The sequence below is a fragment of the Fukomys damarensis genome, unplaced genomic scaffold, assembly GCF_012274545.1.
Source record: "Fukomys damarensis isolate Sample0158 unplaced genomic scaffold, DMR_v1.0_HiC HiC_scaffold_14, whole genome shotgun sequence".
In the NCBI taxonomy this organism is placed as follows: Eukaryota; Metazoa; Chordata; class Mammalia; order Rodentia; family Bathyergidae; genus Fukomys; species Fukomys damarensis.
In genome coordinates, this window is record NW_022900926.1 from 75,409,452 (window position 1) to 75,433,484 (window position 24,033).

A 24,033-nucleotide genomic window follows, 5' to 3' on the forward strand; every position below is an offset into this window, starting at 1 on the left:
AATAAAAAAAAAAAAAAAAAAAAAAAAAAAAAAAAAAAAAAGATTAACAAGAAGACATTTGTTACAGACTGGATCACATCCTTCCCTAGTAGCTGCAGTTGCTGCCTTTCCCCACTGTTTCTGACCAGATCCTAGACAGTGATGGTGAACCTTTTAGAGCGTTCAATGATAACGAACAACCTGCTGGGTACGTGTGCCATCAGCTCACCACCACTGTACTAGGACCGTGCCTGGTGGTCTTATGGTTGATGTGCACCGCTTTTTTCAGATGACTGCACTGATCCTGTAGGGACCTCTGAGTCCAGAGGTCCCTGCCCGATAACTCATCTCCCCTCTGTCCCTGTTAATTTATGTGTGAGCATTTTGAATCTTTACCCCTGTGGCCTCCTAGGTTTATTATTATTACTCTTATTAAATTTTTGTCCTTTGTTAAACCCTGAGAATGTTGAGTTACAGATCCTATTCCTTTCAGTCCTGTACATGTGCTCTATGAGCAGAAGATGTTTGTGCATTTCTTTTTCTGTGGCTTTTGTAAAAATTGAAGATGAAGAAGTATGAAGTTATGATTAAGGCCACCAAAGAAGTGTGACATTTTATTAGTTCTGTAGTAAAAGAGTCAGCTGAGTCTCGATTCCTCTGATCCTTAAAGTGATTGATAACTGAAGATTTGTTGAAATTAATCATTTCAAACCTCGCAAAAAAGTTCTTTTTTTATATTTTCTGTACTTTTCTAAATCAAGACTTTCTTTTGAACTATATAGTATATGTATTTTATATATGCATATATATTTTATACACATACTTTAATAAGTTTGCTATAATTCTATTTTGAATATATAGAATTGCATCCTACATTTAGACTAAATTTAGAATAAATTTCCACTTATTTTCTACCTTATAGTTAAATATCAGGCCTCAGAGCTGATCTTTTCTTCTAAATATGTACATTAATATTAAGTTGACATATTTTAAAAATATAAATATGTTTATGATTACATAAATGTATTTAATTTAGGTGTATGTTTCTAAAAATTTATATTAGAAAAGTAGGAGGTATTACTAACTCCTTTAAAATTTAAATTTGGTTCCGTCTGTTGCCTTTACGTCATAAACACTTGTTTAGAACAAGTGTCATGGTTGTGCCTCAGTCCGAAATCCAGGACTCTGTTTGGATTTAGTTGGGAAATGGATGTGTATCAAGGTCCCACTGTGTGCCCCATGCTCTGTCGGATGACGAAGGTGGTGGCAGCATGATCCAGGCCCTCTGGGGGCCCTGCCTGTGGAAGAGTGGACATGGAGATTGTGACGTGGCCTTCTGGGTCTTGTCCAGGCACTATGACCCAGTGAGCGCACAAATCCAGGCTAGGTGCAGGGCATTTCTGAAGTTTAAAAACTCTAAACTCCTCCTTTCCCTTCCCTTGTATATGTTCACTTTTCTTTCTGATTTTCTCTAGGTCAGGTATTTTCTTGTCTAACAGCAAAAAAGGAGCTGACCTTATTCTGAATAGATTTTAAATTGTGCCAGCGGTTTTTAAAGAGAATCCTTAAGAAGCACTTGTTATATGAAGAAAACTGTAAGCCACATCCTTGTTGCTAATAACTTAACAGCATTGTCCCTCATAGGCATCCTTCATTGGGTCTTCCAAAGTCTTTGCTTGGTCGCAGAGATCATACAGGCTCTGGAGAGCAATTATATATTTGCAGTATGATGATTTTGGTAACTTACTGGTTTTTGCAAAGAAATCTGAGCACCCTCTGTACTTCCCTCAGACTTTAACTAAGGTGCATCTTTGCTTTTTCTGCTGTTGCTACAAATTTGATCATTTCAGATTTATTTACTTTTGGTACTGGGATCAAACTCAGGACCTTGCACTTGCAAGGAAAGTGCAATAGCGCTAAGCTAAATCCTCAGGAGATCATTTCAGATTTATGACGTTTTCAGTACTTTGCATTTTTAATCCATTCATATCATTAAAGAAGATTGGGCCTTCTCCTGCATAAATTAATCTACATGTATGCTTGCTAACACATAACCATAAAAGGAAACTCAGCATTTACCAGACAAATGACTGTTATTACATTGTTCATACCTAGTGGGGCGGGGTGCCCTTGGAGAATATGCTGGAAATGGCATACACCACTGAGTAATTGTAAGTAAATGAGTTATCCAAAGCTTAACAAAGTTATCTGAAGGTTAAAAGCCAGACCAATAGGGGAGGAGAGCTTCTGTGAGAAAAGAGGAAACTGGCAGAAAATAATTATGTGTTTCAGAATGGGAATGCAATTGTAAAAAAAAAGCAGGAGGAGAAGAAAAAGAATTGCAACATCAAAAGACCATAATAAAATAAATAAAATATGAAATTTGATGTAAAAGACAAAATACCGGTGTTAAAATTAGTATTCTAATTTTTTTTTTTAGTAGCAGAGATTGAACACGGGGCCTTCACACTAAGCTACACGCCCAGACTTTTTTTTTTCTTTTACTGATTTTAAAATGAGTGATATAAGGACTTTTTGCAGGAAAATGGCCATAGAAGATGCCAGTTAGCTTTTTTTTTTTTTTTTTTTTTAAATTGTGGTACCAGGGTTTGAACTCAGGTCCTTGTGCTTGTGAGGCAGGTGGCGGAACCACTGAGTTAAATCCCCAGCCCGCCAGTTAGCTTTTTAAATTTCACTGTTAGCGAAGTATTCTGTTCAGAGGTATCATATTCAGTTAATTTTTGTGAAAGGATACTGGGTTTATCTGGGGTTGTTCGTGTGTGTAAGCATTTCCTGTACATCAGGCACTGAGCTACAAACATAGATTTGTTTCAGTCACTTTTCTCAGCAACCTCTCAGGAACACAAATCGCTCTGTCCTCCCCAGGAAACTGAGGCTGTGAGCCCCGCTAGCTTTCCCAATGCCATTTAAAGATACCAGTCCGGGCCAGCATGAGCCCTCAGCCTGTGTTCCAGCCGTTAGCGTCTTCCAGAAAGAGATGGAAGGAAGTCCTTTGGGCCAGAGGACGGCAGCTTCAGCCTGCTCAGCCTTACTACATGACCAAGCCTTGTGTTTGTCACTTACCTCACATGAATCCCACGTAGCTTTTGTAAAGTGTAAAAGCACCTTAGTTCCTATTGTTGGAGAGCACACTCAACATTTTCTACGGGATGCTGTTAATATCATTGATGATTTCCAAAGAAAAGAACAAAAGCATGTCTTTGCTGTAGGAAAAGCAGTAGAGGATTTATTGAAGGCTAATCTCACTCAGTAAACAAATCAGTCCCTGCCAAGAAGCAGGTTTATAAGAAGCAATTTCAGCTTTAATGTGGAGAGGTTTGGGAATTGAATTCTGCTGGCTTCAGAGTGAATGACACCACTCCCAGACAAAACAACCTCAGAATAAATGAACAGAATGTGAATGGGTTAAAGAATTAAGCCAAGCCTCCTTTTTAGAAAGTAATTTTCTCATTTTCCATTTAAATCAACAGGGTTCTCACTTGTGAGTAGCAAAAGTGAATGAGTCCTGTTGTTCAGCTGAAATACCTTCTCCTGTGAATTATTTCTCTACCAAAGGCCAGAGTAGGATTCAGGAGAGCAAAGGGATTCCATGAACCTCCATTTAAATCATTCTGCCCTACAAAGCCCTAAATTTTGAGCAATTTTTCAAATTTTATGGCTAGATTTAAATCCAGCCACATTTCTTATTCTGTTTATTTGCTTTTTGGTTTTTGGTTTTTGGAGACAGGGTCTCACTCTGTAGTTGAGACTGACCTGGAACTCTCTATGTAGCCCAGGCTGGTGTCGAACTCACAGCGATCCTCCTGTCTCAGCCTCCCAAGTGCTGGGATTACAGGCATGCACCACCACGCCCAGCTCCATATTTCTTATTCTGATTGAGCTCAGTATGTATTTATGGCTAAGGTTAATGCTTTAGAATTTAGTGAAAGAAAATGACCACAAATGTGTAAAATTTAGGTGTCCACTGGAACTCTGTTACTTAACTGCTACCTCTTAAGGCTCACCTGCGGATGCAGCAGAGCTACAGAAATTGCTGCTGCGTTTTGTCCCTGGTGCAAGCTGTGGTGACTTTGGGTGGGGAAGGATCATAATAAATACCACTGGCTACAAGACCTTTTCAGGCAGAAACCACAAGATGGTTACTTTGTGAAATAAAGGTTTCACATCAGGAAATGCTTTATTATAAAGTGGATATTTAAGGGACCTGACATTTCACCGAGCTCTAAGACATTTGTGTCTACAAATGTCACAGCCTAGAAAATTGATTCTTCCTTCTTATCAACATATGAAACTTTCTGATTATCTTCAGACTTTGCATTGCGAGGTAATATTTTACTTAGGTGGTATTCTTTTCAAGAAATAGTTTTTGCAAAGCAGTATTTATGTGAAGTAAGATGCACTCACCTTTGAGTGGATCACCTGCTGAGTAGTCTTTTTGAGGTTTGCTGTTTGTCACTGAAAGAAAATATATAATTGTAACTCAGATGCAGAGTTTAACCTTTGATGAGACTGTTTCTGTTTCTGGGGCTTTGGCAGATTATACACTCTGAATAACCTCCCAGTTGAAACAACTGAAATGCAATAAAACATTTATAAAGCATCTTTCTGAATACATTGTTAATTTGACACAAAAGAAAGGAAACGATAGAGACCAAAAATAGAATGAAAGTAGGAGTGCTGGAATGGAAGCTGGCTGGTCCTAGATGTCTTTGCTGGGGCAACGGGGGTGGGAGATAAAGCCTGGATGCTCCATGGTGAAGCATCTTAAGTACACTCAAGGCAGGGTCACTCTGCCTGTGGTGAGGCGGGAGAGTGCACTGTGTAGTAAGGAAACGTTCCTGGAAGGGTGTGGGACACAAGCTGTTGAATTTTCCCCTTAAAGCTGCAGAGAGACTGACCTTCACAGGGGTGCAGATTGGCTCACTTGTGCCTGTGAAGTTCAAAAGTCCTCTTAGCAAGAGTTTAAGTGTTCTTGGTAGGTGTTCAAGAGGCAAGCGGAGGTGAATGCTGACCTTCCCTAGAGAGTGCTGCTTCAACCCAGTCATGCAGAAAGTCCCAGGGAAGAGTATGTCATGGGAAATCAGTGGTTTTGCAAAAGGCAAAGCCAGATGAGAAAATTGGCCAGCATAAGGAAGGAGCACCAGCAAGAGCGTTAAATGTGCTTTTCAAAGATAAACGAATCGGGTGTGGTAGCATACACCTGCAACCTTGACATCCTGGGTCTCTGAAGCAGGAGGATCACAAATTTCAGCAACTGGGAATGTAGTGCAGTGTGAAGGCCCTGAGTTCAGTCCCCAGTACCCCACCACATGCACACACACACAACCAGCGCAGTGCCATTGTGAGATATTGGAGAAGCTTAGAAACAAGCAAGAAACAAGATGATGGAAACAGACAGTTGGATAAGGACTAAATAAAATGTGTAAAGAATATGGTCATTAACAAAAATTTAGCTGTTAGGTGAAAGAGATTAGACACAGCTGCAGAGAGTTAATAAAATAGGCTATAAATTTAAAAGACCTGGGCTGCCTCACAAATGCAAGGACCTAAGATCAATCCCTAGTTAAAAAAAAAAAAATTAAAAGACCTAAAATACAACCCACCAAGTGTGGGAAAGTATGAGTTACTGGACATGAAGAACAAACTCCTTCAAGAAATGATAAACTTTGAGTCAAGACAAGCGAACTAGAAAAACCCAGGGAAAATGTCTATTTGAAAACTTCACAGAAATAATGAGAAAGTGATTAATAGCTGATTTAAGATACTACTATGGGAATGATGTATTTCTGTCTACCTTAACATCAAAGTAGACTTCAAAGCATTATTAGGAACAAAATTTGGTAATCATAAAAGGTTCAAATCAGTTTTTTTAAGTGTCATAATTTTGTGTATGTTCAATAGCACAATTTTAAAATATAGGAAGCAAAAATTGATCTATGAGTAAAAATAGACAAACCCAAAATTGGAGGTTATTTTTAACAACTTGTCTATGACTAATAGAACGAATGGCAGAAAATGAGCAAATACATAGAAGATTTGAGCAGTGTGATTAACAAATGATTTGATAGGCATATTTAGCATTGCACACCTAATGATTGCAAAACACGTGTTCTTTATAGTTACATACAGAATGTGTTACTTTTCTGTCATTGCTGAGACAAAATACCCAACACCCAAAGTTGGAGGGGAAAGGGTTTATTTGGCTCACAGGTCCTAGAGGTTTCAGTCCACAGTCGGCCAGCTCCAAGGCAGGGACGACAAACAGGCATCAAAGAGAAGAAACAACAGGGCGCCCACACAATCGCAAAGGCAAGAGAGTTGTTTAACAGCATCCTTCTGCCCCTTTTACCTTATCCAGACTACTGGGATTAGTGTGGTGCCTAACTAATCGCTCACATGCAGTGGTTTAGTACTCACAAGCCCTTAACCCCAGCATCACACATTCCAAACACCAGCCATAACACAGAACATTTAATTTTTTTTTTTTAATGTAGCCCTCAAAACTTTTCTTAAGTGTAAAAGGACTGAAATCATATCGGGTATATTCTTTGAGCGTAATGGGACAGTTACAATTCAGTACCAACAACTAAGTGATGAATAGACTTACAAACATGTCCATTGGAAGAAATACTACTGGTATGTAAAAAAGTATATTACATGATTTCATTATATGTAAAGTTCAAAAATTATGTAGAATTAGTTTGTAGTGTATATGGGTGCACATACAGGTAGAAAAAGTACAAAGAAAAGTGAGGAAATTCCCATGGAAGACAGGCTGGTGCTAACTTCTCTGCGGGGGTGGGTTTCATCAGAGCATGGCGCTGCTTCCTCTGTGGCAGGAGAAAAGGACTGACTTTTATGTGCTTGTTCTTCCAGATGAATTTTAGAATTAAGTCACATTCCCTAAAACTTTCATTTGCATTTGGATTGGTATTGTGTTAAATTTATTCGTTTTAATCTAGGATTGTTTGGACCTTTGAAATGTGGGGGTCTTCCCATGTAGGGACATGGTAGGTGTTTCTACTTACTAAGGTTCTTTTGTTTTTATTTTAAAATTTCCTTAGAAAGAATTTAGATGTGTTTTCATATAGACTACACAGTTTACATCAGGTGCATTTCTAGGTACTTGTTAAGTTTGCTTAAGTGAAGTCCTCCCACCCTCATTTTTGAACTGATTATTGCTAGAATGTAGGATAGCTAGGAGCTGTTTCTTAAAATACGGATCTTACTAGACTTAATGCCAACAACTTGAAATATTTTTGTTGCTTTTTTTCTTCTTCCGGTACTGGGGATCAAACTCAGGACCTTTTGCTTGCAAGGCAGGTAGTGGAACCACTCAGCTAAATTCCAGCCCTCATTTCTAGCATTTTTATTAGGGAGTAGGTGCTAGTAGTCATTTCCATAATAATTTTTACATTGTCTTTGTATTCTTAGTTTCTAGTTGAGAAAAATGAGACAGTGGGGGATAAACTGATTGCTCACAGTCACAAAACTTTGTGGGAAAGCTGAGTATTTTAGAAGTCTGTTTGATTGTTTGCCATTTTGAAGATCCAACCAAGGGCTTTGTGTAAATGTTGTACTGCTAAACTACATCCTGAACCTGAAAGCTTGGGTTTCAGTCCAAATTTGTGGGACACAAAACAAACTTTCTTTCTTCCTGTCATCTCCTCCTTTCTCTTCTTCTTGTCTTCCTCCTTCTCCTTCCATTCCTCCTCCTGTTTCTTTCTTTCACAGTACCAGAGATCAAATCCAGGAGGTCCTCACACATGCTCAGTAGTTATTGTACCACTGAGCTACATCCCAGCTCTCACTCTTTCTGTGATGGAATTATATTTTCCCTAATAAATTTGATTCAACAACAAATTATACAAAGATATGCTATGGACATAAATGAGATAATGGATATAAAGTGCTCATGAAAGATACAAGGAATATAAATGAGTCAAATTAATATAGCAGTGTGACTATATTTCACATAGTTTCATTTTCACAGTGACTGAAATTGAAAATAGATGACTGGAGAATATTCAGGATCTGGCATTGGCATTCAGTAGTTCAGAAGTCAGAGAACTTTTTTGTTTATACAACCTTCAAGGTGTTCTCTCAAGATCTGTCAGGTACATTATGAGAGAGATGCCTGAGGGGGTAGAAATATTAAATGTGTTTGCAGTGAGCCTTTTCAATGCTAATGATATATTGAATATAATGAAGATGTTTTTAACTGTGACCGTCTCCAGCATAAAGAACTGTAGGATGTCCCTTCTTTCACTCAGCACAACTTTTGTTCCTTTGAAGTAGCCATCATTCTGTTTAGTGCAGAGTGTGGTGATCGAGAGATGGAGGAAAGGGAGAGGAAAAGGAGAGAAAAGGGATGAAGAAAGGAATTAAGATGTGTTATATACATGCGTCAACTCCACACAAGGAGTATAAACATTATGTGCTGCACACATATACTAATAAGAGAAAAAGATAAACCACAAACAGGCAAGTCAGTACATAATTGGGTTTTGAGAGAAGTACCACGAGGACTGAGCTGGGTGCCGATGAGCAGTGGCTGGCCCATCTGAGGGTGTGCCAGGCACGGGAGCCAGCCTGTGGTGTGGCCCAGAAGCACACCGGAAGGAGCTGAGCAAAGGCCAGGGACACTGGAGAACAGGAGGTGAGGGAAGAGTCGGAGCAGCCTGAAGCTGGCTACTTGAGGAAAGAATGTCACACGCAGGACTGGCGGGTCTGGGTTTTGCTTAGAGTGTCAAAGGGAAGTTGCTGAAAGTTTGTGAAGGCACCACTGTGGACCAAGTCAAGCAAGATATTGAGACACGGTGATGGCTGCTCTCCTGAGAAAGCAAGAGTGGCAATGCAGAAACCAGGCAGAAAACCAGTGCTGTAGCCCGGGTCTTCTCGGGATTGGCAGTGTTGACAGTCTGAGCTGACTGCTGCTGCTGTTTTGTATGCCATGCTGTGTGGTGTAGTGTGTTTAGCAATGTCTCTGACCTCTACCCACTAGATGCCAATAATAACCCTCACACCCAAGTTCTGACAACCCCAAAGGTCCCTTTACACTTCCAAATGTCCCCTGGGGACAGAAGTTCAGTTGTCCCCAAGTTGAGAGCCACTGCTGTAAGCCAGGCTGTGACAGTGAAAACTTAGCGTGGTGTGATGAAAAACGTAGAAGTGCTCAGATTTGAGACTCGCTCCGATGGGAGTGGGGTAATGGGCCAGGGGTGAGGTCCCTGTTTCCCCACTTTGCCAGTGTTTTTGCCAGTTTTCAGCATCTTTTATTTTATTTTATTTTATTTATTTTTTTGGTACCGGGGATCAAATTTGGGTCCTTGTGCTTGCAAGGCAGGCCGCCGAACCGCTGAGCTAAATCCCCGGCCCTTCAGCATCTTTTAAAAACTATAATTCGTCCACAACTGGTCCTTGCTTTCTCATGCCTTAGAGTTTTCAAATATCATCTTGGCTTTATTTTCTATAGATAGAAGAGCTCGACCTTCCTCTCTCTACATATAAACCTACACCAGTTTTTAACATCCGAGAGGTGACAGTGATAGAGGACCTCCAAATGATATAGGGGAAATAATATAGCTTCCAACCTGCTAGATGTCAGATATGCTGAGTTCATGTCCCCCAGAATTGAAGAATGAATTGTAAGGAACAGTGGAGGTTTAGAGTAGGAAATATTTATTGAGGATAGATTTTAACTCCTGAAATACAGGAGTGGGGCGTGAGTGGGTTGATGAAGACTCCACAAGGGAAGTTTTGTAGCACAAAATCATGAACTGAGTACAAAATCATGAGGTGGGCACAATGTGGGTCCAAACTATGATCAAACAATAAAATTACAGGTATAGCCACTTAGGTAATACTGATCCAATGGGGAAGCAGGTCACACATAGCAGGTGTACATGGAAAGAACAAAGAACTTTCTTAGGAAGGGATGGATCTGGAGATCTTACCCACCAGGGTGACTGATTTCTATCTAGACTTTACTAGGCTAGATGTTACCACTTATCTTTTAGGGACGTATGAGGGCCAGGTCATCTCATCTTTATCTTGAGGCCTTGTCTCCAATGGATGCATCTCTGGCCGCAGTTGTAGTGTGTTGTCATCTTTTATATCGCCCTGTTTCACTGCTTGTAATATTTCTACCTCGTTTAGCTGTCTTACAATAACAGGGATGCTTGGTCTCTTGCCAGGAATCCTGAAGTGGGTAAAACTGATCGACAACTTTGAAGGAGAATATGACTATGTGACCAATGAGGGGTCAGTCTTCACGTTCAAGACCAATCGCCGTTCTCCCAACTATCGCCTGATCAACATTGACTTCACGGATCCTGATGAGTCTAAGTGGAAAGTGCTTGTTCCTGAGCACGAGAAAGATGTCTTAGGTAAGATCACAACGTGCTTGAAAAGGGTGTTTTGTTTTTGGTGAGAAAGCCAGCAGGTTGGTCCATCTCATTCTCTAGTGACTGATTACAAGATGAAGAACCTTTGATTTACTGTTATTAGCACTGAGATGTCTAAATGGTGCATCCAAGTCTTCGCTGTGACATCTTTGTAACAGTACAATATCGTGTGGAAATGCAGAATCTTCATACAATCGTGAAGGTGTGGATTCAGACTTTAAAAGGAACTGCTTTTTAAAAACAAATAGCAGTTGTCTTTGTATGCTTATTGTCTGATAATAATCACTGATGTTTTATTCTTAAAACCATTTTGATTCAAAAGCCTTAGATTGAAGCTTTTGAGTAACCTTTGGCTGTTTTCATCTCCTTATTGTAGATCTGAGGATGAACCTACAGTCTTCTTATTAGAAGAAAAAATAGACTAATGTCAGACTTAATTGAAAACCATTGCAGTCGCTGCTTTTTGTACTGAGCTACATTAACCTCTTGAGAACCTGTACTTCTCTATCAGTGTGTTTGATGGTGCCTTCAGGTCCCTTTCGTTCATTTTCTCTGATATTTCCAAAATTGACATGCTGGTTTATAAATTATTATTCTAAAGTTGAATTTGATTAGAATAAGATTCACTGATTTTGCAACTTTTTGCACAAAAGGAAAGGTCAGCATCTTCCATGAGTTGACTTGTTAGTGGTGAACTTCTGGTGTGGGTTGAATGAGGATAAAATCCAGGACCATTCAGAAATGCTCAGGTGCATGGTACATAATTGGAGAAAACACACACTAAGCCTGCAGAGTGGTCCTGGCTCAGCAGAAGTGCTCCTGCAGCCAGTTCTTCAGTGAATTATAGCAGCTGTGGTTGGTTCATGACCTGGACCACTAAGGGACTCTTCCTCCCCAGCTCAGAGCTATGTGTTCTCTGTGCCTGGCAGGTATTTTACCCTGGCATTGCGTGGAGTGTCAGCAGATGATGGCAGCTGTGTCTCGTGGGGTCACAGCTTCCTTTGGGCACTTCCTGACAGGCCCTTGTCTCTGTAGTTCCTTTGGCTCTGAAGGGAGCACTGATTTGCTTGAAATTCTCCTCAGCCTCCAAGAACCTGACTCCATCCCATTGTAATGAGATCTGGAGTCCCTCTAGCCAGTCCTATTTGTCTGGACCTAAGACATCCTTCCCTGACTACTCTTCCCTGAAAAATCCACCTCTGTAGCCCTGAGGCAGCTGCCTATCCTAGGTTCTGCCTCAGTTCCTCAGCCTTCTCGATTTCTAGTCACAGTCTCTGGCTTTTCTCAGGTTTTCTTGGTCTTTTGTCTCTCTTAGGCAGGAATAACCCATAGCCTAGCAAGCAGATTTACAGCATGGCAGGAGCTCTTTCCAAGGAAATGTCCTCACCTGTCTCCTCAAAACTTTCCTACTCTCTGACCCACTTTTGATTTGGAGGAAGGGTCTGTGAGCCATGGAACAGGTTTGGAGTCATTTCCTCAAACATCTTCATAGTCACATTAAGAGCCTGATGGCTCTGTTCACACCGTGGCAGGAATTTCCTCCATGAGGTCCAGGACAGCCAGCGCCACTCCACCTGGGTTGACTCTGTGTTGATGTATCCAAATGAGACTTTGGCGGTGTGCATCTTTATGTAAAGGCCCTGATACTTTTCTGATGTGTGCCAAGTTGGAACCGTGATCCTTACAGAGGGAACCGCTGTGGATGGTGAAAATATTTCCCAAGACTTTGGAATTTTTTTCCCTTTAAAGATGAAAGGGGGGGTGGGTGGGTAACTCTGCCTTAAGGTAACATCCTGTCTCATTTGTAGCTCTAACAAAATGCAAATTGATGCTGGGAGATTTGGGAGGGAGGGGTTGATATATTTTTATAGTCTTCCTTCTGAAAGGCTATATATTCTTTAGTCTAGAAAGAAGAAACCTGTACTATTCAGTGGAGCTCATCAATTCTAAGAGAAATACAGTTAAATTTGCTCTATGTCATTAACACGGAATGCCCCAATGAGAATAAAAACTAGAGATGAGTCATAAAGTACAGCTATAAAGTCAGAGCTTTTATTAATGACAGTCCACAAATCTCCTTGTCCTTTTATTATTCCCTTTGTCTGTTTTATAATTCTGGTGTACTTGTAGTTAGCACACAGTGATTATTCTTTGACAGCTGTAATTTACTTCAATTTTCTCCCATACTTTTTCTTTTTAGAACATTAAACCATGTGAAATACATTGCTTGATTGAGGTACTCTTAAAACACACACACCACTTTAGAGATGGAGACTATTGGATAAAAGAGTTCTTTGTATCCTCACTTTAGGATGAGTTCACTGTTCTAGTTCTCTAATCCAACCAAGACGGGTGCTGACGACCCTGACTCCCCATTCATGTAGATGATTGACAACATTACAGTGTGAACTATTCGTTTCTTGGTTATGGAAATAAGCAGTATGAAGACCCCACCATGGCACCCGAGAACAGCTTGTGTTTTCAATGTGTTTGAGCTGCTACATTCAGCCCTTACTTCCATTTGGTATAGCATCCCTCCCTTTGTCCCTGCCTCACCTTGACTCTGCCTGCCCTTTGGTACCCCTTTTAACCCCAGCCCCTCACTCACCTCTTTTCTGCCTGGTCACTCAGCACTTTCGCTGTAGGTTGTTGCCCTGGGCATAGAGGAGAACTCCCTTGTCTGCCTCCCTTTCCACGTCCGTCCCTGCTGTCCTGAAATCCTGGGCATTCTTAGGAATTGCCTTTCATTCCTGTCCTCTTCTGCCCAGGCTTTATCATTTGTTCTCCCTGGCTCTCTGCAACAGTGTTTGTACTGGTATCCTTCCATTTTTCTGTAGACTTTGTTCTTCTTTGTCCAACTGACATGTATAAAAATCCTTTAATTGATGTTGTCTTTATGGCACCATTCTGTTCTAAGTGGCAGTCAAGACCAACTGAACTCCCACCTGGCTCTCCAACTGTCCCATCAGTAACCACTAGCAGTGTCACCTCTCTCTGAATTTAACAGCTTTTTTTCTTCTTGAAAATGGATCTTTCACTTGTTTTCTTTATCAGTCTCCCTCCTTTCTGCCCTCGTTGATATTCACCCATTTTTTCAAGATTCACTCATGGTCTTTCCTGTCTCTTCACTCTGCCCTTCGTTTCTTGACTCACCTGTCCTCTATCACCTCATCCCCTGGAAAGCTGTCTTTTCCCTAATAACCCATCTGATACCACCCCCCACTCCAGATTTGCACATCTCTGTACTTAAGACAAAATTCAGTCTTTGCTTAGGGACTCTAATTTGTTTGGGGTCCTCAACAAACAACCTTTATCCTCACCTACATTTTACTACTTGAATTTTTATGATTGTTATCTCAGGGACAGAAATGACCTCATCTTCTACTTGTGTCTTCAACACCTTCTGGCCATTTTTAGTATACACCAAGTCTTAAATATACTTTTTCTAAATAATCAACCATGAAAGACATAGATCGTTGTTGCGAGCCGGCGACGCAGAGCACTGTCCAGCAGTGTCTCAAACCTGAAAGAGCAGCGGGGTGGAGATGGGGCAGAGAGAAAGGAAGGACGCCAAGACAAGAGTCTGATCAAGGCGACGTTTATTGCCGGCAAGCATCAGCCTTTTAAAGCAAAAAACCCACAAACTATTATGGGATGGGGTTACCATAGTAAATGAAAGTTCACACAGGAAAGAGCAAACAGGCTCAACAAAAACAACCACCATGGGTAGTAGTAACCCAGACAACGACACTCTGAAGGTCAGAGACAAGAAACTGCAACTTTCAGGAATTCCACAAAGGAAATACACCACCTTCTAAACTGGAGAAACTTAACAAATATGGAGTTACTAAAGTTAACAATACTTACAACCAATACTCATGATTCCCACAGATCGTGATTTGGTTTTTGTTCTTCTCCTGCCCCATCCCCTGTAGCATGGTACGGGGAGTACGATAGGCAGGTCTGTCCGCCTTCTTTTTGTCACTGTGACAAAAGACCAACTGAACAGGAAGAAAGATTTCTTTTGGCTCCCAGTTTTGTGGCTTTCAGTCCATGGTTGTTTGGCCCTGTTGCTTTGGGGCCTCAGTGAGGTGGCATATGGTGGTAGGAGCTCCTGGAGAAAGCTGCTGGCCTCACAGTAACTGAGAAGCAAAGAGCAAATAGGTTGAGGAGCGAGTGGGATTCCAGGTTCTCCTTCAAGGGCACAGTCCTGACACCTGACTCCATCCACCGGGTCCCACTCCTTAAAGCTTCTGCCACCTCCCCTTAGCTCCACGGGCTGGGGACCACACCTCCAACACATGGGCCAGTGGGAGACATTCAGACCAACAGAGGGTTAATTGTGTCCCACAAATTATCTCGACCATCAAGAGCCCGTGGCTCAAGGTGGACAATGTTTCTTCTCCTCTGAAGATGTGGCTGCTGTCATTTAGGAAAGGACCACCCTGACACTCAGTGACAAAAGCTGAGACTCAAGGAGTCTCATGGCTGCACAGCACAGTGCAGAGTTTGATTGGTTTTCAGCTGGAATTAGACTTTCTCTGTTTCTCTGTTTCCAGAATGGGTAGCGTGTGTCAGGTCCAACTTTCTGGTCTTGTGCTACCTCCATGATGTAAAGAACATCCTGCAGCTGCACGACCTGGCCACAGGTGCTCTCCTCAGGACCTTCCCACTCGAGGTCGGCAGTGTCGTGGGCTACAGTGGGCAGAAGAAGGACACGGAGATCTTCTATCAGTTCACGTCCTTTCTATCTCCAGGTGAGTTGGTGACCACTGTTGTTTGCTTTAAAAATCAGACCCATGTTGGGTTTCCTTTGGGGAAGTGGAAATGTAATGTTACATTTTGTAAATGACGTAGTCTGTATAATGGCTGAAATCACTGAATGGGAATAAAAGAGCAAAACAGGTGGTCAGAAACAGAAGAAAAATATAAAACTGCCTAGACCTGCACTCTCACTAATTGTATATTCTGATTCTCTGTTGTGCTAGGGCAAGAACAACTGTTGTTCTAATTTGATTAATAAAATAGTATCTGCACATACAAACTTTCGATCAGCCTTTGGTCTGTCTTTCCAAGGACATAGTGCAGATTAGAAAATGTAAGAAATATGTAGCCACACCTGACATAAATGGTAAACTGAATTAAAATATAAATCTAAGAGCATAGTTGTAACTTCGTGGAAAAAAAAATGTTATCTTGGGTCTAGTAGGAAAGGAGTATGTCTTAAGTTATGATTTTTACATTTCTTGGTATGGGTTAATTCTCTCCCAAGCAAGATAATTCTTTTTAAGTTTTTAAGAAGTTGGGCACATTCATTTTTTCTTTGTCACGGTTTTTCTCTGCTTCCTTTTCATGCTGCTTGTGTAGAGTTGTAGCCATACGGCTCTGCTGTGATTGTCCCAAGAGTGTGGCTCACTTGGTAGTTTGCAGTTGAGCAGGCAGACCCTGTTTTAAAAGCAGTCTGGATGAAAACACTTCTGCACGTGCCTCCCTTGGTCATTCATTTGTCAGGGTCCTCTGGAGTTCTTTTTGTGCCGCCCAGTTTTGTTGAGAATAAAATAAAGCGGCGCTGGGGGAGTTAGGCAGGTGTTGAAGTGACTTTGTCCTCCTCCTGGGATTTGGCCAAATCACAGTGGTGCCTTGTCTGCTTTTCTTTGGAGCCGCTGAGTCACAGCGTCAGCAGTCCATAAGCAGTCTTAACTGTGGTGACAGGTTGCTGTCAGAGTTATGAAAACCAAACGAATGGTGTTCTGTGAGTAAGTCTGCTGGTGTACCTGGCAGCCCTAGCAGCCTTGACTTCCCCAGGTACCTTTCAGAGCATCAAGAGAGGCCAGGAAAAGAGCCCTGAGACTGTGGAAACCAAGCCCAGGTGGCAGGAACTCTATTTTATGGTGTCCTGTGCCTCCCAGAACCATACCACACCCCCAGCTCCTAGAGCCTGGAATGCAGCAGCAGCCAGTGAACAGACCATGAAAAATCCATCTCCTCCGGATCGCCATTCTCACCATACTGCTGCAGGGTCCACCGTTTATGTCCTTGACCTTACATTGATTCCAGAAGTTTTACCTTGGAAAATCTTACCTCTTAACCAATTTACATGAATCAAGGACAAAAAGGGATACAGAATAGCGGTGACTCATCTGCTCTTAATAAAAGCCAAAGTCCCCAAAGGCTCATAAACCTCCTTCAGTGACCTCATGTGACCATTTATTTCAGAAACAAGCTCATCATTACTAGGGAAGAAAGGGCTCATTGTCCTAGTGTAAAATGATGGGTTCTATGGCAGATGATGAAATATTATCTGTACTGTGAGAAGAGAAGGGCTGGGGATTTAACTCAGTGGTTCTGCTGCCTGCCATGCAAGCGCAAGGTTCTGAGCTCGATCCCTGGTACCCAAAAAATAAAAAAGAGAGAGAAGTGTGTTCCTAGTTTTTGCCACCAGGCAGCTTCTGAACAAGCCTTAATTTGCTAGCTCAGTGCTTTGTTTGTTTCCTCTTACTCTTTTTGCCTCTGTTTTTCTCTTTTCTCCACTTAATACAATTATAATATCTCAAAACAGAATGGGGCTTCCAGACTCGAGCCTTCTAAGGCCAAACATGAAAACAAATAATTAAACTAGATCTCAGGAAAGCAAGAATTGTCAATTATGTCTACACACATCCATACCCACAAACATCTGTTCGGAAGCTGTTCTGGGCTGGTCTCTGCAGCTTAGTTGTTCACTACTGCAGTCAGTGGCAGAGACATGAAATTATAAGTAAAGCCTCAGGGTCACAAATAAATACAGCTCTAGCTTCCTGCTGTGGACCTGCATACATCTGGTTTCCTGTACATGGTGCAGAAGCATACAGAGCCCAAGCCACTTAGGACTTTTGCACCTTGAGTCTTACTCGGGAGAAAACAGATACCAGGGCAGTTTGAAGCACGATGCACTGATTCCCTGTGGCTCAAAACACTTTAGTGGTCGAACTGATTGACTCTGTACTTGTGCAACCTCAGGGTTGCCTAAGGTTACCTGCAGACAGACTTGCGTTTGCCATTGTCCAGGACAGCAGAACTATGGGCGTGGCTCTGTGAGGCAGGGATGAGAAAGAAATCTTAGAAACTTTCACAGACCGAGAAACGTAGTTTTTCAGATACTTGGATTTCTCAATTTTTTTTTTCCTTTTCTTTTAATGACACTAAAACCCAACACAGTATCTTCATGGGTTAAAAAGGTCCTTTGCCTTCTCTTTTCATAGGCAACTTTTTCATCTCTCTGGTTCTTTGTAGCTTCTCCAAGGGTGCCCTTCATCCTAACACCCTCTTCCTCACTATATTTATTTCCAGTTACACTGGGAACAACTGATCTCCCTGTATCCTTTCGGTAGCTTTGTTAGAATATTATTTTCATTGGGAAATATCTCGAGTCCAGACACATTTTCTGGCCTTAAGGGATTTCCATCATCCAATTCCTTCTTTCACCCTTAAACCTTGCAGTTTATTCCCTAGAAATCATTTGACTTGTCTGCAATTCCAAAACGTTTTCTTCAAACCCTACTTTCTTGTTCTTTCTCCACGTGAGCTAAATCATTAGGTCAAATGATTCACATTATGGTGTTAACGTGCATCGGGGTAACTTTGACTAACGCAGATGGATCTAAATATAGCAAATGTTGATAAAAATATGTTAAGCACTAGTGCCTCCTCAAGAAGCAATTCTGTATATTTGGAGAGTAGAGGTCAGGTGTCTGTCACCCTCTGGTATTGTTTATTTCATTCTGCTGCTAGAATTGATGTCTCCATCTTTCTGAATAAACAGGCATGTAGAGTATGTCTCCTATTCCTTGTCCTTCTCTAGGGAATTTTCGTTCTAGTACATTGGTGACTTGACTGAGGCCACTGAGCTGAGGATTCTGGCTCCTAAATCTTTGGTCATTTATTCTGTTGCTGTTTGTGGTGAAGCCGGGGTGAGTCCAGTGGTCACATTGTATGTACTTGATCCTCACTGTCTTTGGGCTTTTTATTTTTTGAGGATTCAGATGCTTTTTGTGTTTATGATGGGTAGTGAACAAAACACCCTTGAAATACGTCTTAAGATAGCCTTTTGCTCTCAAGATTCCATTCATATAGGCACATACAGTACTTGGTGAGCATAGTAACTCAGGACACATGCTCACCAAATGTAGTTTGCAGGTAAATGAGGAAGATGTATTCTAATACATATGCAAGTGTGACTTAAAATAAGAAAGCCAATACTCCAGTCGTGTTATGTATCTCGTCTGTGTTAATCATATGTCTATTATAAAAACCTTCCAATAATTTGTCTGTAAGCATAGCATTTGATGTAACACTCATAAAGTTTAGCTGTCATGCTCTTAACATCTAAATATATTATTCCTTGCCAGTGAGGAGGGCAGAGTATTGTTTCCCCACTATTAGTAAAAAACATCCACAGAGGTGCTGAGAAGAGGGAGCCACCATTTTAATATATAGTCAGTCAATGTGAATGTGCCCGTGGGAATACCATTGTTTTCTGGTTTTCCAGCAAGTACTGGGATCATAAAATCAGTTTTCTATATAGTGCACAGCATATGTTGAAAATATTATGGAAGGAAGTACCATTTCCACATCAGCACTCTAATTCTGTCTCATAAACCACAACAGTGCCATTGTTTTCAGACAGTAATGGCTCTTCTCATGTGTTACTTCAATTTAGTTCTTAAATGTTAGAAAGCAGCATTGAATTCAGGAAGTGAAATTTTAATTAGTGGTTAAATAAGCTGGAATTCTTGCATATATTAATCATTCGGTGTTGTGCATAATTGCTCATTCAATCAAAAATTGAAAAAGCAGTATCTGAAATAATGACTACTGATTACTTTCGGTTGTGTTGTGGTCCCCTGTGTGTCTGTGGATGAGTAGGCGTAAGGTAGTAGGAGACCTAGAGGATGCATTGGGATACCCCTGGCAGCCTGCTGACCTTGGGCAGATTGTTGGCGCTGTCATTTGTCTCTCAGGTAGCGGGTCCCACCCAGATACTTGCCTTTTGACTCTTCTGTCACTTGCGCTCATAAGTGACCTGGCTTGGAGAAGTTTCCACAGTTAGATATTTTACCTTTTCTCATACTCACAGAAGGCTTTAGAATGTCCTACAGTGTAGCTCTGTAAGAAGGGAGGCAGCACGCTATGCCGCTGATGAAGGTAAACTCACAGGGCACTCGCAACAGGCTGTTCTGCTGCTTCTGCTGGGCTGGTGATCACCTGGGGCCACGCTGAGTGTTCCCCTCTTGCCGTCCTGGCATCTGGTTGCGCTTTGCCCTTGGGTCTGTCTCCTGGGCTAACCTGAGATTTCCTCTCCTTGTAGGGATCATTTATCACTGTGATCTTACCAAAGAGGAGCTGGAGCCCAGGGTTTTCCGAGAGGTGACCGTGAAGGGAATAGACGCTTCGGATTACCAAACAATCCAGGTATGGAGAATTTGGTCTCAAGACTGTGAGAATCAGGAAATCTTACTTTCGGGGTGGGCTGTTTGCCTCACCCTGACAGAAGTGGGGAGGTAGTCTGCAATAATACAGACAACAAGTGTTTTTGGAGCCCCTGCAGTTTCTGGGCATTGAGCCAGGTGCTAAGAATCAGTGATGGGACCGGCACAGTCCCTGCCCTCTCATAGGTTATGGTATCTGCTCCCTGTGGCTGCTGTTCTTGACGGGAAGCCAGAGTTCTTTGTCTCAGGGCTCTTAATTGCAGTAACTATCCCAGCAGCACCATTTGTCTGTCTGTGTCTTTCTGTTTACTTGAAAATGAGTAGTGTTCTAGCTGAGGTCTTGCAGAGATTTGCTCTGTGTAAAGTATTTATTCAAGAGCTGTGCGTCAGTCTTTTTAGTCTGAAGTTTGTAGGTGTTTCTGCCTGGTACAGAGTAGGCACTCAGTAACATTTAAATGAACGAATGAATCAAGTAATTGGCATGGCCCCACAAGCTCAGTCTCTGATCACCATCTTTTGGAGCTGAGAATCTCCTTTTTTTGTTGTTGTTGTTATTTTTTCTGCTCCCTAAGGGTATTGAGTCTCCCAGAAATGGAATAACCGGTTGATTGATGGCAAAGAATGGCTCTGTTCCTTTGCAATGAGAGGTCACCCGTAGGGCACCAGGTGTTTACCAGGGCTTTCCCAACTGGAAGTTGGAACACTACCAAACAATGTTTGATAGGAATCCAAACATTGTGAAGAAATAACAAAACAGTTCTTGGATGCTCCCAAGGATCTTTTCATGGAACTAGAGCATTGTTATAGTTTGGCAGGTTACCCTGCAACTGGCTAAAAGTAGTCTAATGGATGGACTAGATCTAGATACCTATAGAAAACAAATGCAGGCCTGGATAGGGTGCTAGACTACCAGGTACCAAGGCCTGGTCTGCATTAGGAGTTGGCAAACTGACTGCCAGTTTTCTTGGCAAGCAGGCATGCCCCAGAGTTTATATGCTGTCCATATGTGTTTAGCCCCTGACAGAGTGGTTGCAGTGCAGACTGCATGGCCCACACAGCCTGAAATACTTAGTATGTTGGAGCCTTTTAAAAAAAACTTTTTAGATCCTTCTGTGTATAGAGTATTTAAAATCAAAAGCACTGGGGATTGTGTGAGAAAGCCCTGTCAGACAGGCTTGAAGCCTGCTGTGTACTTGTTGGGTAACATCAGCAAGTCACATAACCTCCCTCCCACAGTCATTTCAACTATAAAATAAGGACAGATATCTAGCTTTTAGGATTCCTTTAGGATTGATATGATGTATATTAAGGGTCTGGCACATTGGCTATTCTGTTCAGTAGCAATAAATAAAACAGACATACAGTTTTGTATATCCATCTGACTTCTTGGGAGTTTCATTTTCAAAGTGAGCCATTGCCTGGAGAATATCCTGTTCGGAGTTGCGTCCCCTCTTTGTGCCATCGTAGCTCATTAATCCTCTTAGACTTTACTTTTAGGTTGTCATTCTTTGCTGTATGGCCTTTTCTCTGCATCTATACATATAGAAAATGTGTTTCTTATCAGCGATTGCATTTGGCTTTCTTGAGGCCTTCCTTAGTCCTTCCATCCCCAGTGAGGACAGATGTCCCTTTCCCATGGTACTGCCCGGAACTCCCAGGCAGCACCCAGCGTGTGGCTCCTTCTGTTCCACGGCACAGGCCTAGCTGCGTAGAATCGAGCAGAGTTGCTCAAGGGAAACCCTGATTGCCCCACCTCTCTGATGCAGATTTTCCTCAGTTCTGTGTTAAAAAAAGACATTACTTTTTCTCTCTTTCCTGCCTTTGCACAAATAGTTTGTGCTAGGTGTACAAGTTGCCTTTGGAATCTGCCAGAGGAGACGTATGTGTAATAGTGATGAGTGCCAGGAAGGCAGCTTCTTATAAGGAGGTAACTCCTACTTCTCAGTGAGGAGGATCGGGACCACTTCTCTTGCCAGGCAGCTGTTTCTTCCTCTTCTGGTAGTATCAACATTCTTTAGAGATGACACACTAGTTACAACCTGAGTGTACTCTTCATTTATAAATGAGAGGATAAAACTTTTCAGCTGAAAAAAAAAAAAAAAAAGAAAAAACTACACAGCTGAGCAAGTGCTTCTGTGGAATAAGAATCACTATGTACACAGCAACCCAAAATCTCCAGGTTAAACTGAGGAGCAACTGTGTGTGGATGTTGCCACTTGCCACTGTCATCGGAAAACTCGCAGAATTCCTCTGAGCCTGGCTTTCCATATCCTAGAGGAAACTTCCCCAACAATGAAGTACTCAGGTGCTTGCAATTTTTGTTTGCACTGTTGCAGTGGGCGGGGGTGGGGGGGATTCCTGTTAAATATTTGAGGAGAGTAAGTGCTTAGACACACTGGCTCACAGTTCTCACACTGCTCCATGTCCCTGTTGTAGAGCCAGAGCCACGCTATAAGCAGGGTGTGACTGTGTGGTACCCTAGAGGCAGATCTTATGTCTGCTGATGAGACCATCTTCCTCTGTACACGGTTAGGAAATAGAGCGTCTTCGGCCGGGCATGGTGGTGTGCACCTGCAGTCTCCGCTCTGCAGGAGCCTGGGGTAGGGAGGATCGCTTCAGTCCAGTTCAGATCTCACCTGGGGAACAGAAGCCAGACTTCCTCTCACAAAAGGAAGCAGAGTTTTTCATTGCGTAAAGATACACTTTAAGTGCACCACTTTAAGTGAAGCTCATCAACTTTTGTGTCACTTGAAATCTAAAATGCATTTTTCAGTGTTTAGATTCGAGCATATGCAGTAGCACTCTGACACAGAACAAAGCGTGGCAGATGTACTCGCTCTCTGTGTTGTCCCCGCGGTGACCCACCATTGGAAAGAGCAGGCTTGAAGAGGGATTTGTGTGTGAATGAAAAGCCTCCCCTTAGTGTTTACTGAAAACCACAGCATTTTGGAAAACAGATTCCCTGTTTTTGTTTTCCATTATTTTAAGGTATTGTCACTTTTGATTCTCCTTGACTCTGGGGTTAATCTTTATTCCTTCTGTGGTTTAAGAGGTGTATGTCTCCTGGGCTCTTTGTCATTTGTTCTTCCCTTCTATGAAGCATATTATCCTTGTGAGGCAGATACTGTGAGACAGATGGACCCGCATGGTTGGCCATCACTCACTAACGCTGGTAATGGCCACGCGCACCTTTAGGAGCACCGTGTACTTGGAGCTGTAGTTGGTAGAATAGCTTAAGCCAAGGAGAGGGAAAGGAAAGAAGCCAAGAAACACAAGGCTCGGGAAGCCACAGAGGGCTGTTCTTTACGAGATCTGCACTCCCTCAAGGGACACGGAACAAAGCTATTGTCTATGTAACCTTTATCTGTTCCTAACTACAGCTATGGGTAGAAAACTGATCTATTTCAGAAATAAATTCTGAAAAATCAGATCCTGAAAACAACGTCAGTTTTCCTTCCAGTCTAAGATACATGTAAGAATTTATTTTAGATAGCTTTATCAAATGTGCAATCGATGAAACTTTTCCCTTCTTTATATTGTGAATTACTTGGCCACAGCTGTCTGCCTATGCCTTTCAAAAAGAAATTAGTAATGAACATTAGTGACACCATTTACGAAATATGTTTGGTGATAGGTGAATTTACTGAAAACTCTATGTGTAAACCAGTAATATGCTTCATTTTTTTCCATTAAGTTTATTGGTACATTTTAGGTATACAGTATGATGACATTCATTATTGGGAATTTGTACCTTTACATGATATATCTTGGTTCCTAGTTTTCCCCCATTCCCCAATATGTTTCATTTTTAAATAAAGTAACAGAGAAGCAATAGTTAAAACTTAGTCTGTCAGTAAATACAGTATTTATAATGGTAGACAAGGCCAGGAACTGTTTGAATTCAAAGACATTGCAGACAGGCACTGCCTCTGGGAAAGTGACAGACTGGAGAAGTGATGCATACAGATACGAAAAGATGAGATGACCCTAGGATGTTATCAAGGGAATGTGGGTCCAGGGAACATGTAGGCCTCACCAGTGGTATGCAGCATAGAGACCATCCTGGTCAGGGTCAAGAAGGGCACCTTGGGAGGTTGGAGGGAGTTGGTCAGGGCTTTGAAGGATGAATTTTTTTTTTTTTTTTTTTTTTTTTTTTTTTT

The 24,033-nt window shown here is 41.8% G+C and overlaps 1 protein-coding gene across 1 annotated transcript in view; it reads left to right on the plus strand.

Annotated features, from left to right (window-relative positions):
- Nucleotides 1-24,033, plus strand: part of Prep (prolyl endopeptidase) — a 131,164-nt gene that overhangs the window by 70,850 nt on the left and 36,281 nt on the right. Inside the window, exons 8-10 of the mRNA XM_010607198.3 lie at nt 10,197-10,388; nt 14,966-15,163; nt 19,753-19,856. Of these exons, the coding sequence (XP_010605500.1) occupies nt 10,197-10,388; nt 14,966-15,163; nt 19,753-19,856 (494 nt within the window). The remainder of the gene's footprint in view (nt 1-10,196; nt 10,389-14,965; nt 15,164-19,752; nt 19,857-24,033) is intronic.